Raw genomic sequence first — 14,438 nt, 5'->3', positions numbered from 1 at the left:
CACATTGAGCAGTGGGTTAGCGGTGTCCAGTAATGTAATGTACAGTACACGCTCATACTATAAATAGTACCTACAGGGATTCATTAACTGCATCAAAAAGACATGAATAACATGAAGCTCTGTGCATTTCAGAAGCAAGGCTGTTACAGTCTGTTCAAACATAACGTTTTAGGTTTCAGCTCTTCCCCGCAGGAACTCCGACCTAAACACTGTATTCCGACTCAAACTAGACCTGTGCGATTACAGCCTTCTCACCTCCCCGGTCACATTCTGGCAGCCCCACTGGGCCCCTTCATGAAGATCACACAGTTTCTTCTCAGCTTAATTTACTTTAATGCTTTTGGAGTCCTTTTTTGGGAACCTGTCTGTATCCCACTGACAGAGGCCAGGCTGGGATTGTGGCTCTAGTTTTTCTCAAAAGCACCTGCCAGCACTCTTAAGTGTACACTGTGCTGTACTGGGGTGCATCAATCCTGTATTTTATGATATGGTTTTTATCTCTGTGGAGTGTGAGGAGGCAGCAGGTGACAAGCAAGTGCATGTGTGAGCCAAATGAAGAGTGCTGTTTCTATTAAAGCTGGCGTCATCTGCATTTTCTCTTTTATCTCTCACTGCACATGAGTCCATGTTGTTTATGACACTATGGCAGCTTATATAACTGACTTAATGCCTACAAGCAGCACAGCACAGCTTGCGCACAACAGTACATATGCATATGGACGGAGTCTGTTTCGTTTTTATTCTTTCCAGAGCTCTGGGTTAAATCTACTAGAAGTTAAAGTCTTATGAGAAAGATCCTATGTTTTAAATAAAAGTGAATTTTTGTCTTTTCTGTGTCTGGTTTCAGAGCTGACCCTTGGCCTTAGAGCAACACCATTCAAGATCTCCTCATCTGGCCTCTCCTCAGGATCCTCCATCAAGGTACAGTCTGCATTACAGAATATTTCTTTGGAAAAAATTTATTGAGGCTCCAGAGAAACCTGACAAGATTTGTCAAACATACTTAAATAAATCTGTTTCCAGTCCCTTCCAATTAGAGATGAATATTTTGTTTTTAACTATTTCATTTCCAACTGTTTCAATTAAATTCCATTGGTGTTATTGCTGTTTCCCTGTCATGGCAATAACCTATAAAGGCCTGAAAAGTGAGTGAGCTGGGACAATGAGAGATGGGCAGAGTGTGAGAAAAGGAGGGAGAGGAGGGAAGAACAGTGTTTATCAAACACAGTGGGTAGTCAGTTACATCTGTCCTTGTAGGGTATGTGAGGGAGAGAGGGAGAGGGAGGGAGGTGTTCCTGGCATTTCTTGTTTTATCCCAGCAGGCCATGCCCACAGAGATTTATCTGGGAAATGTTTTTTTAAATAACACCTGTCTGTCTTCATCCACACCGTTACTGTCCAGCTGCATTAAAGCACATGTTGAGTTAAGGTCTTCATCGCCATCTTTGCTCCAGGGACCAAATACTGAAGATGCAACTCTTTGATGCACGCTTTGAATTGCAGGGAGTACTCAGAGTCATTTTCTGAAGGTGGACAGCAACTGCTCTCCTCCAGTCACACAGTGACCTCTGGGTTTAGGGAAAACAGTTTAAACTCCCATTTGCCTCATTCTTTAACCTACTTGCTCCTCCATGAAAGGAAGCATCCTCATGAATGGAGAGTGGGGGATTGAGAGGATGAGGAGCTGAGAAGTGGTGTCCTGTTTACTCTTTATTGGCTCTGTATTCCACCCTCTGTGTCAGGCGCAGCTGTAATCTGGTTATGGGATCAGGGTGCTGGTTAATTAGGTCTGGGAGGAGGGTCTAGGAGTTTGCAGGGTGGATTTAAGGTGTCGAAATGAGACTGTCTTCATCAGTCTGGTCTTTGTTGAGACACGGGGGCCAGGAACAAGCTAAGGTACCACAGCAGTATTTCTCTTATATGAAAGGGATTTTGCAAGAAAAGGGAAAAGATTCTGCAGGAGATGAGGTTTATACTTGGCTGAGCTGAGTCCTGTTACAACACCAATACAACGAACATCCAGGTAAAGCCTTTGTGTGAGTACTGCAGTGTATGATATTTTATGTCTGTTTTATATATATATATATTATATATAAGTTTCTTTTCTGCCCTGGACTTCTTAGTGTTTACAGCAACAACCAACTAGCACAGTCACAGTCACAGCAACATTATTTGAGCCGTTACTGTTGTTATTTATATGGATGAGGGTTAAGCCACAGGCCTTAACACATTGCAAAACATAATACAAGATATTTATTACAATGTAATTAACCTTAAGACTTCAATACAAAGTGGTGACATTTCTTTTTTTCATCCCTCAATCTGACATTTCATATGCTTTAGGCAGACTAAAGAAATTTTTACCATGCAAAGACTGAGCCTGAGTGATTTGACTAATGAGATTGAAAATAAAAGCAGCAGATACTGTTGGTTGAAATCAACCAGAGGTGGGAGCTTGGTTACTTTCAGACTTGTCCTGAGACCACCTGTTCCTTAACTTTTCCCGGTTTAGTTGAAATTCAAACTTGTGGTTGGGGAGGATTTCACATCAATCTATATGTTCATTCTAGCAAGAAGAGTGTGAAATAAGTGATTTTTAATAAGTTCTTCCTGTTTAGGATGTGGATGGTTGTTTATTGACCACAGTGGTTCCTGTCTGAGACTGATCTGTTTGGGTGGTCTGGGCCTCTTCCTGGTGGTCTAACGTCAGCACTCACAACATCAGCTATTTCCCAAGTTGTATTTTTTTAAAATTCCAATAAAAACATGTTGATGCTGATAGTATCAGCTCTTGCAGTGGACTGCCTCTAAATTACAATCTGAGAGCCAACACAGATAAATGTTTTATATGAAAGAAACTACTTCAACCCCAGACAGATGTTAGTAAAAGAGATAGAGCTGCCACGATAAAGCCGAGATGCTTGCGGTGTTTGAGGGCAGTGATGAGAGTTCATTTTAGACAGGTGAGACAGGCAGCTGATTACTGATGCCTCCAACTCCAAGTGATCACAGCTGCTCCGGCTCATCTCAGCTGTCGGTCTGTGACGACCACAGAGCTTAGCCTTGAACACAAATATAAATATGACAGGACAGTCAGTCTCTTTCCTGCAGCCGCAGATATTACAGCCAAGCCCCGGGTCATGCTGGGAAAGTGGCGCTACATGAACATGGGCACATAGGCCCAATGTGAATGACAGATTGACCCCATTGTTAACATTATTATTATGACTATGTTGGATCTTCTTTAAACTAAGATCCCAGCATTGCATGTATTTTTTGCATGTACTACTTTGTAGTCTTGTTATTTGTTTCTTCTTTCTAAGTTACTTTGCTTTGCTGTGGTGAAGTGTTTTAGTGCTGTAGCACTAATGATGCACTTTAGTGCATGATAAGACTACAGCAATGTCCTTCTTTGGGTTTGACCCACTTTCCCTTTCTGCCAGTCACATTTCTCTCCACTCTCCCCAGAGGTCAGATTCTTCCTGGGAACTGCTCTGCCTACCTGTCAATCCCATGTCAAATTGTTTTTCACTGAATGTCAGTCCTGATTATTTTACTGTTTTGATATTATATAATTTACTATGTGTGGATAAATGAAAAGATTGCATGGATTGTTATATGCTAATAAATTTTCAGGTACTAGGTCTTTAAAAGATGTACTTGACATCGTACACACACAGACATCTGTCAGCGCTCTTGGAGAGCTCTTAATGTAACACAAAAGCACTTGAAGCATCCAGCTGGAGCTGTGCTGCTTTGTCAGTAAGCCTAAAAGAAAATCTTGGAAGGGTAGTGATGTCCTCCACAGCATCCTTGCCCAGAGTCATAGTGAACTTGGCCCAGACGCACCGTCTTTGTTTTGTTGTGGTCCTAAACAATCTGTCCTTCATCCACAGTCATGCAGCACAACTGACCTGATTAGTGAGGACTGTCAGAAAACCCAGACAGAAGTGAAATACTAATGTGTAACTCTTTCAGCCCAGCCCAGGCCTAGTCACATCTAAAACTTGTTGCCTGTCATTTGAGGTGTGAAGGACAAGGGCTCTAAATAAGCTGGGGGGGGGGGGGTCTAGATTGTTGCCATCACCATTCCCCCTCTGGCTTCCACCAGTTCCCCCGGACTGACTGGCTCAGTGGAATAATAGCAGGGCAGGAGATCAACAGACATGGAAATAAGTGGGTGGGGCTACTACTGCCTGGGAAACAGGATTCCCTGCAGGCTTATTGGCTGTCAGGGTGTTGACAAGTGAAGGGAGATTTGCGGGGGGTATAAAGAGTGTGCATTGTTTTTGAAAGTCTGTCAGGCAGAGAGGACATTTTGGAAGCATTACCTGTAAGACAAGGACCACATCGTTTTTGATTCCTCTGATTTGACACCCTAACTTAAGTTTTTGGGATACTTAACTGAACTTTGACCGGTGTAACATTGGGTGCAGCTGGTCTGGCCATGCCTGGAGTGAACCTGAACTTCCTCCCAGCCTCGCAGACTCTAGAGGCTTTGGGCAGCCCAGACAGTGCTTGCGTTGAGTCTGGTTTAGAGGAGGTGATTGGTGATCTTCTTGCTCAGGATGAAACCGAGGATGAAGAGGAGCAGTTTTCCCAGAGGAAATTTGAATTAACATTACGATGTGCTGTGGGGGAGATCCATAGTGAGCTACAGGCTTTTGGAAAACAAGTGGATGCCCGTCTGGAGAAGGCAGCTGCTCAGGTTGCTCCTCTAGCTGAGGCCCTTGTCAGGCTTCAAGAGGAGAACCTGAGACTGAGGATTCAACAAGAAAGGCTGGTGAGGCAGGTGGAGGCCCAGTGCCAGATGATGGGGCTGCCTGATTCCTTAAAACATATACTACCTAGCAAGGAAGGCTCGCCTTCAGTTCTAGGTGAAACAAAAACTCCATCCAGTGATTTTTCAACAAAATCTAGTGATCTTCCAGTTTGTATGCCCCACGAAAATGCACTTGAAGTCCATGATACTTCACCCTTCACTCCCCAAGATTCTCCATCCAGTGCATCTCAGGAGACTCGAGCTAGCACTCTTCTGGATAGTCCACCAAGCGTACCTCTGGAAACTATACCATGCTCCCAAGAATCAGCCCAGAATTCAGAGCCTTTACCCGTCCCTCACAAACCCACCTTTGCAGCCTGTCGCTCCCTCTCTGCTCCGTCGCTGACTGCAAGCATTTCTTCCAGTGAGGTACTGCTCTCTGTTGTTGGCTCTGATCGTGATCTCTTCTAGTTCAGATAGGTTCCTCAAAGAGTAGATATGTGTTTAGTTTCAATGTTCACAGTACCTGTGGATCCACATGTCCAGTTGGTACTCTGAGTTCTACTGATATGCTGCTCACCTCTCCTAACTTTCCATTCATATTAATCTTACATCATTTAAGTTCTCACTTCATTTTAAAAAATGTTGACCGCCTCAGCTGTCATTCAGTTTTCATAGCCTGTGTACATGTACAGGACTTCACAGCAATCTGTCACTGAGGTATTCCAATCCTGTAACACCATGTGTTTCTGATTATGTCCTGGCTAGCAGTCATCTGTGAGTGTCTGCATGCAAGTGTGCTGTTGAATGGACACACTTCCTGGTGGGGGAAAAATGACCAAAGCCAACAAAGGTTCTGGCCCATAGTTTGCCATCTTATCACCACATCATTCACAATCTCCACTTTAGCAGGAACAATGACTTAGCATAAGATATTTTTCAAAATAGAGCTATAAATGAAAACATTTGACCTAATCCTGCAAAGTCAGCTGAGTCTGCCCATCAGAGGCTGCAGTAAAGGTTATGGACTTCTCGGAAATGTCACTCCCCTTAGCAGACAGATGATTGTGATAATAATGGGTGCCCTCCTTATGTCTTTATGCAATATTGTTTTGTTTTTTTCCCCCTTGCCATCTATTCAGAACTTGTTGTATTGCAGGTGTAAATGGTGAATGAACATTTTCAGAAGGATTGCAGCCCTTCTAGGAGAAGCTAGACAAAGAGCATTTGTATGGTGGTAACGATCAGACTGAAACTGAATCAAACATGACTGGAGCACTAAGGTTATCTGAGATTTTCTCACCCCACACACATTCTCTCATTGCCTGACTCAAAGCCCTTGTTTGGCTGTGTTGTGTCCCAAAACATTCCTCACTGGTCAAGTGCCTCTCAGTCTAGTCTGTCCCATGGTTCAGAACTCTGTGTCCAGAACAGTCTTAAATCCATGGGCCACGTGTGATCACACAGCTCTGTGGCTCTGCTAGACATTGTCCCTCCCTAGTTAGACTGGCTAGGGCCTGCAGAGATAGGGTGGATAGGGACGGGGCCAGCTGTCTGAGCTATATCTGGACCTGGATTTAGAGTTACAACAAAAGCCCTGAAGCCACAGCTAGAGCCCATAGTCTTCCACAGGCATTCACTGTATGAAAATGTATTTGTCACTCAGAAAACGCTGGTCAGTGGCCAGGTTAACTTTAGTGACAGATGTTATGTTTGTTCTCGTGGTTCTCTACTTCCTCTTCAGCATTGCTCCTTCACTTTTTACTTCTGCTACACTCACCAGTCTTTCAGTGCACATACCAGAAAGGATGGCTTTGGATGTTTTCCTCCAGAGTTTACATCTGGTAATGCGTTGTTCCCATCTTACAGCCACGGTGGTGTATCCTGCCTGTCACATAAACTCTTAGTTCACAGCAGCTTAGTATCATTTAGACACTCCATGTGTCAGTTACACTCCATGAACTAAGTGAACACTAAGTTGGCAGGGTTTGTCTTGCGCTCATGCACTTACTGTCACTCTATCTGGCATATATGGAACAAAGAGGGGCTAGAAGAAATGATAAAATATGCTGAGTTGGAAGCCTTAGTACAAAAAAAGATTATTAGAGAGAGGCAACGTCTAAAATCTATTTCACAAACTCAGGCTTATTATGGCTGCAGTGTGTTTAACCAAATTCCTGTTGTGCCTATTACACCCTACATGACAACAAACCGCAGTTATGTGTTTTTAAATCTTGAGAGCCTGAAACTCCTGGTTTTTGCTTGCAGATGCTCTCAGGTGGAAATGTCCAGTATCAACACATAAAAGTCTGTTCAATCTAAGATGAATAGATTCTGCACTGTGTCCTTCTGATTGTCTCTGTGTGTGTGTTTGTGTCTTGTGCAGATGGAGATGGAACCCGTGATGGCCTCTGAGCCGCTGTTTTCAGCCGGACCGTCTGTCCAGGTGGCATGTCAGGTCCCAGCCATCCCCAACGGCTCCGGCACTCAGGCCAAACCCGACGTGCGCTCTGGAAAACTGACTGCTGAACAGCTGGCTGCTATTGAGGATGAAGAGCTCCTTGACAAAATGGTACTTCACACCCAAGTTACAATTCTGGATGATTTAGATTTAAAAGCACCACTTTGTAACAAATACAGAAGCCTCAATCATGAAGAACGTTTGTGTATTAACACGAAATCTTTCCAGCTATGTGAGGGTATATTTGGAAAATTCACAATTCAGTGCTGTGTTTATGCACAATGCTATGTTAATAAATAGAGGCATGCGCCTTGAATGGCTTCTCATTGTTTCCGTTTGTTTCTCTTTCTCCATCCACAGCTTGATGAGTCAAAAGACTTTGAGGAGAGGAAGCTGATCCGCGCAGCAATGAGAGACCTTCGCAAGAGAAAGAGAGGTAACAGCACAAAGAGAAACAACCTTCTGCTACTTTAACCACTTGAAGGTTTTTGCTCTGTTCAGTTTCTTCATGGCTATTTTTTTTTTTTTTGAAACCATTAAAGGGACAGCCACTGCCTCAATATAATCTTTTTCGCTTTTCGTCACAAACTTTAAACACAAATTGCCATATTACTCTTTTCCATTCTGCCCTCAGAGGCCATGCTGGGATGTACTCAAGAGGAAATAGGTAGGACAGGTTGGTGTGCAGTGTGCATTAACAAATGACATATTTGCCTGTGTTTGTCTTTTGGTGTGCACCACCCTGTCATTGTCAAACAACTGCGCTTTTTAAACTGTTTATCGATGATGAAGGTTGTTGACTCTTGACAGTGTTTTTTAGTGTGCATGTTTTTTTTACTGTTTCACATTCACGCGAGTGTGCTGCAGCATTGTTAGTGGAACACCTTCTACCTTTAGTGTTCTCTCTGTTGTGCAGTGACGCACTCAGTGGCGCCGAGCACGCAAAAGGTTCAAGACCACCCATAGAACCCTAACCTTCCTCAGATGCGGCAGAAAATATGTGATAGAACCAAATAGTTCAAGAATAAATGAGAGAGTAACACTGCACATTTAAAGGCACGTAGAAGCTGGAGTTAGCAGTGCAGGTGTTAGGGTATCAGTATTCTGGACATTGCTGAACTTGGCACAGCGGCGATCAGAGTGTGTTTGCTCTCTTTGATTTGTGATGTTTGTGCAGTCCATATTACTTGACAGCTTTGGCTCGTCTCCTGCCTGTGGGTCTTTGTGTGTTAAGAGGAATTTTGCAGTGCTGTGGAAAGAATCTTGAAATGTATCACCTCAAATTTGGAAGCTCTGTTTTAATCCATCTCTGTGGCAGCCAGATTAGGTGCTGCCAATTTGTTTAGGACCTCTCGACCCTTTCCTCTTTTTTTCCAATGACATCACCTTTCCCAACACCTTTCCATCCTTTTCTCTCCTCCGCCGCAGACCAGAGAGAAAAGGAGCGCGAGACCCGTCTGCAGGAGCTCCGGCAGCAGAGAGATGAGCGCGCACAGAAAGGTCGCACTGGCGCGGGAGAAGTGGTGATGAGGAAGGTGGAGAAGTCGGCCGATGGCTCCACCCTCAGTCAGATCACAAAGACAGACCGATTTGCCCAGTCTGGTAGTTTTTCTTTTCTTTTCCTGTGCATTTCTTAACCATCTATAAACCTTTCTAGAATTAAAAGCAATGTCCATGTTTGACCAAGACTCAAAAGGCATCTTGGGAGTCAAAAAAGGAGAAAAGCAAAACAAACAGTAAAACCCAAACATTAAACACTGATTTAACAAACAAGGACTCTGACCCTGTCTAATATCACATAAATAATTTGCTTGTGTGTGTTCAGATGACGGGAGCAGATCAACATGCAGCACTGTTGTCGAGGCCAGCTACGTGCAGAAAACTGACAGTGAGGCTTTGTTTTGCTTTGCCGCTTTCTTACATATCTGCATCGTCGTTACAGTATCACCAATCTAATTCATGTCTGTGCATTTGTTTATCGTTTCAGGAGGGACAGTCCAGTCAAAATCATACAGCTTCACCTCTTCCTCTTCCTCCTCATCTAGCACAAGCAAAAAAGTGGGCAGGTAGGATGTGACTGATCGGCATAGTAATTATGTATTAAAATCCCTGTGCTTTTGTTAACTGGCTTGCTGTGCATGTGACTGCTTCAGTGTGTTTGATCGTGAGGATGATACGTCGTCTCGTGGCGGTGGCGGGGGTTTGGCCGCCATAGAGCGAAGGCAGGCAGACCGGCGCAAGGAGCTGATGAGGGCTCAGACTCTGCCAAAGACTTCTGCCATGCAGGCCCGCAAAGCCATGATAGAGAAGCTGGAGAAGGAGGGAGGCAGGTAAGGATAAACAGAAGGGTAGTGCTACCAAAGAAAGAAAAGGACAAGATCAAAGCATGTAAATATTAACACAAATCCCATTTTTATTTTAGCCCTGGAAATCAGGCGGTCGCCAAGGTAAACAAAGTTCAGCGTTCCACCAGCTTCGGTGTACCAAACGCAAACTCTATCAAGCAGATGCTGCTCGACTGGTGCCGTGCCAAGACACGCTCATATGAGGTGAGCAAACCACCCACAGCAACCCGCTGTGTGTTTTCTCTTCTTCTTTAATGTCAGCCAAGAAAAGCTGGAGCTTAACCTGTACATCAAGACAAGATGGGCTGATAGAATATTTTCCTTAGCTGGAAGCATTCATCAGGTCATCCAGATTCATCACTTATCCATCACTGCCTCTGTAATCTGTTCTATTTGTCTTTTCTCTCAGCATGTGGACATTCAGAACTTTTCATCTAGCTGGAGTGATGGCATGGCTTTTTGCGCCCTGGTGCACCATTTTTTCCCAGAAGCCTTTGACTATAGCTCCCTGAGCCCCAGCAATCGGAGGCAAAACTTCGAAGTGGCCTTCAGCGCTGCAGAGTGAGTGAACACACAAGACATGTTTGTCCTAGTAACATGTGCACTAACCACATCAGTTTGGATGTTTATATTGCAAGTGAGAACATCAACTGACTTTGTTGGAGAAACCACGTCAACTGAAGTTTTTATAAGACAGACAAAGAAAATTCAAACAATGTCTGATGAAACCAGTTGTGGAAGCTGCTGCAGGCTCTGTTCTTCTTTATGACTTAAATATTATCTCCCAACCCAGGCAGTCACAGAGTAAACACACAATAAATATCAAACAATCCAAGAGCCCAAACAACACTTCTTTCTCTCTTTACATTATGCAGGTTTTCACACCCTTCTCTCATTTATCTGTAACATCATCTTACCTAGTTTTTGTTCAGTGCTGCTCTTTGCCAATATCAACTTGAGCCTGATGTCCAGAGATGGACAGAGAACATGTGGAATCTCCTCGACTGATGTCGGAGTGATAACTTTCCCTGTCTCTCCCAGGTGTACCAAGCCCCCTCAGTGCTGAGTGAGCCCCATTACTTCTCTAATGACTCCTCCATCTAAACCTCCACTTTCCTTAAGTCCTCTACTATGAGTAACCCATGAGCAAACCCTCCCCACAAATGACTACCAGGGTAAAGAACGAGCAGGCACTCCAGTACTTTCCCTCTATTTTTCTCTCTCATCTCCTTTTCTTTTCTTCTTTCTCCCTCTTGCATCACACCATCTTCACTTGTGGAGCCCCGCCACCCACCTGTGTGTGTGTGTGTGTTCAGAAAATGGCCATGCCTGATGTGTATAGTAATGATATAATATCAACACTGACCTGTTCACCCATCCACAGCCCCTGTCTTCCCACCTTTGTTTTGCACTGTCACTCACTTCCCTGGGCACTCCCGACCCTCCCAACACTTCGCTTTGTCATCCGGAATCCCAACCCAAACATTCACACACCGTCGTTTGCACCAGTGTGTTTTTAGAGTCACCATATGGTTGTATATTTGTGTTTTTTATTTATTTTTTGCAGAATCCTTGTTTTTTTTTTTTCATCACATTTTGTATTTCAGATAGAACATAGTAATGAAATGGTCTGAACTCTCATCTTAGTGCACAGAAAAAAAACGACAACAAACAAAAATCCTAAATGAGCATCACCAAACGCTCATTGGACATTTTTGTTTTGTGTGATGTCTGTATGTGTGCGTCACATACTGTATGCATCATGTTGTTCATGAAGCATGTCAACTCATGGATATATTTGTGAACACAGAATGTAATGTTATTGTTTTTTTGTGTCCTTTCTCTCTTTCTCTGTCTTTTCACCCTGAATCTTTTATGTTTTGGCTGCTCACTGCTTTTTCTGTTTTTCCCCCATCCTTCGTCCTCTCGTTTCCACACTACTGTTCCTTTTGTCTCTTTTTGGCTTCACTTTACTCTTGATCCTTCCTGTCCTCTACTTTGTTTCTTTATGTCTGGGTCCTCCCTTGCTTCCTCTCCCTTCTTCCCTCCACTGGGCATGGGCGCAGGAAACTAGTGGACTGTCCCCAGCTGTTGGATGTGGACGACATGGTGAAGCTGCGTGAGCCAGATTGGAAGTGTGTGTACACATACCTGCAGGAGTTCTACAGAGGTCTGGTGACGAAGGGCCTGGTTAAAACCAAAAACTCCTCCTAGGGTCGTGCCCCACCTAAAACTGAACCCATGGTGAGACAGGGGACAAGGCTACGAAGGAACCGCACTTTGGTTCTGTCAGATTTAAAGGGATGGAGGAAGAGAGAGTGTGTGTGTGTGTGTGTGTGTGTGTGTGTCCTTGCAATTTTTTACCAGCTGATAGGATTTAAATCAGACTTGAGGGTCCAGAAAACTCCTTTAGTGGCCACTTTTGGATATTTTATCCTTCATGTTAATGGGAATTTGCGGAGGCTCAAAGCACTAAACATGGTATGCGTGTGTGTCCGTATGTGCGTTTTTGCATAGCCAAACTATGGCCTGGGCAGAGAGCCAGGACCATCTGCAGCTCAACACTTTAAAAGGATCTGTTGCATCATAAATGCTTCAAACTGAGGAGTTAAGAAAGAAAGCAGAGAATGGAAAGACTTTGTTGTCTCCTGACTTTTTATGTCAGTTTACAGGTGTTTATGCATTTGGATTGTAAAGCCTTTTAGAGATACTGTAATAGCAAAGTGAAGAGTGACCTTTGTCTTCAGCTTCTTAAATAACAAAACACATTTTATGTTGTTGACATTTATTTTCATCTATAGGAGATTTAGTGTTATACACCTCTTTACTCTAATCTGTGTGTAGACGTCTCAGAGGGTTTACAGTCTGGGGAGATAATGCCACCTTGTGGTCACTCTCTACATAGGTCACATTAGGTCTTCGTTCCGAAAAGTGGTTATCACTTTCTAAAATGTATTTAAAGAGATGTTGTAAAATGGTTTAGAGGACAGAGAAAAAAATACTCAGAGTGTAATAACACCGGGGTGGGCTGTTGGTGAAAGGAAATTGTAGCTTTTACATTGTGAGAAAGCACCTGATAACTGATTAAATATGAATAATAATGATTCTTTGGAAATCTGAAGATAATTTCCTCCTTGATCTCTGGCCCTCTCCTGTCTGTTCATCCTCTCCTTTCTCATACACACTGTCTCTTGTATGCCTGCTCCTCAGGACCCACGCCAACTGTATGCCTTTGCTGGAAGTGGAGGACATGATGATCATGGGTAAGAAACCCGACTCCAAATGTGTCTTCACCTACGTACAGTCACTGGTCAACCACCTGCGCAGATACGAGATGTCCATGGGTCGATGCTCTGACCTCTGACCTGTGCTCAGTGAGCATCCCCCACTCCTCCCTTCTCCCTTCACCAGCACCGACCGCTCCTAAGCTCCATCTTCTGCTGTTTCATTCACAGAGTTTCACATCTGTGATGGACAAGGTGGGAATATTAAGTTTGTGTGTCTCATTATCTTTATTGGCAGTGGTGATGTGTACTCATTATTTCAGCTCAGATCTCTTCTGGACTCACAAGTCCACCTTTCTTCAGCAAGAGAGCACCAAAGTTTTTATAAGATTTTACCTTTCAAGCTTTAAAGTTTTACATCTTTATTGAATTCAAGCTTTCAGCTTTGTACCAGGTGATATTTAACATACAGCAGCTGTGTCAGTACACTAGTATACTGAAAAACACCTCAAGAGAAAAAAAGAGAAATATTTTTATAATATTTCCCCTTTAAATTATTTATACTGACATTTTTTCCTCTGCTACACTATTGTAATAATTGTGATTTTCCAGGATGGCTGTGGGTAATTCCACAGAAGAAAAAAAAAATATATACCCAACCATATAATGCATTGTTTGGTTTTCATTTTGGTACTTTTTTTACCCAACTCCAGTAGCTTGAAATATTTTAAATTATTAAAATTCTCGTGTTGGTGTAATCAATATTAATATTTAATACACGAGTGCAGGGATGTTGTTTCGTCACTGTTACTGCTGCGGTCCAGCACTGAGTAATATAAACTCTACAGTGCTACTGAGATACTGAGAACATGTTGGAAATTGATATCCCTCCTGATTTACTGCATCATGATGTTATTCTGACAGCAAAAAAAAAAAAAAAAAAAAAAAATACTATCATTACTACATGTTTCTTACTTCTTGATTGACAGCACATGTACAAAAAGCCTCATCACCCCCCTTCCCCAGCATCATTGCCATGCCCTGCCACACACACTCACACACAGCTATTTTAGAGGGCTCCTTATTAATGCTTGAGTAGATCTTTTTTAATATATAGTTTTTGTTAGTGTGTACATTGTGCTTTTACAGTAAGTGAATAAGCTCAAGCTACCACTGTGTTTTGTGAAACAAATTGGGCTAATGTTTGGACAAGTTCGTGGGTCTGACGAAAGCCGGCTTTCAGTGTAAACATGGATAACAGTGATTGATAACTGCCAATCAGGTAAACATAAAGTTTAGGAAAATGTTTAAATTAAGATTTTTTTTTTTTTTTATTTTGCTTGTAAAATTGAAGCTCCTTTGAGAAGATGTTTAAACATTTTTGTTTCAGAGCTGATTTCGATGAAACGTGATTTGTTAATGTTCAGTTTTAAAAGATTTGAAAAAAACGATCAGATATTTCACTGCTGCCAACTGAAAAACTAAATACCGTCCATGAAGCAGCGAGTGCTGCGTGTAAGAACCTAAAGACGTAAAAACTTCATGTTTCTGTGCACCACAGTTAAATGTGAACTAACAATTAAACCAGTTTGAGAAACAAATGTGTTTTGTGGTGGATTATTGCAGCAAATGATCACATTAACCCT

The 14,438-nt window shown here is 42.8% G+C and overlaps 1 protein-coding gene across 4 annotated transcripts in view; it reads left to right on the top strand.

Moving 5' to 3' along the window:
• The window catches only part of smtnb (smoothelin b), a 43,655-nt gene extending 29,262 nt beyond the window's left edge, over positions 1-14,393 (top strand). For 2 of the 4 annotated variants that reach the window (XM_026321495.2, XM_026321498.1), the window contains 12 exons: positions 848-921; positions 7,149-7,334; positions 7,584-7,659; positions 7,858-7,899; positions 8,652-8,825; positions 9,049-9,111; positions 9,211-9,289; positions 9,377-9,553; positions 9,646-9,772; positions 9,978-10,129; positions 11,635-11,812; positions 12,779-14,393. In XM_026321495.2, coding sequence (XP_026177280.1) covers positions 848-921; positions 7,149-7,334; positions 7,584-7,659; positions 7,858-7,899; positions 8,652-8,825; positions 9,049-9,111; positions 9,211-9,289; positions 9,377-9,553; positions 9,646-9,772; positions 9,978-10,129; positions 11,635-11,782 — 1,298 coding nt within the window. In that variant the 3' untranslated portion in view covers positions 11,783-11,812; positions 12,779-14,393. The remainder of the gene's footprint in view (positions 1-847; positions 922-7,148; positions 7,335-7,583; positions 7,660-7,857; positions 7,900-8,651; positions 8,826-9,048; positions 9,112-9,210; positions 9,290-9,376; positions 9,554-9,645; positions 9,773-9,977; positions 10,130-11,634; positions 11,813-12,778) is intronic. The other 2 variants (XM_026321496.2, XM_026321497.2) reach the window with 2 other exon arrangements.
• The last annotated feature ends 45 nt before the right edge of the window (positions 14,394-14,438 follow it).

The sequence above is a fragment of the Mastacembelus armatus genome, chromosome 9 (genome assembly GCF_900324485.2).
Source record: "Mastacembelus armatus chromosome 9, fMasArm1.2, whole genome shotgun sequence".
NCBI lineage: Eukaryota > Metazoa > Chordata > Actinopteri > Synbranchiformes > Mastacembelidae > Mastacembelus > Mastacembelus armatus.
Note: the sequence above shows the minus strand (reverse complement) of the source record. Positions and strands in the feature narration are given on the sequence as shown.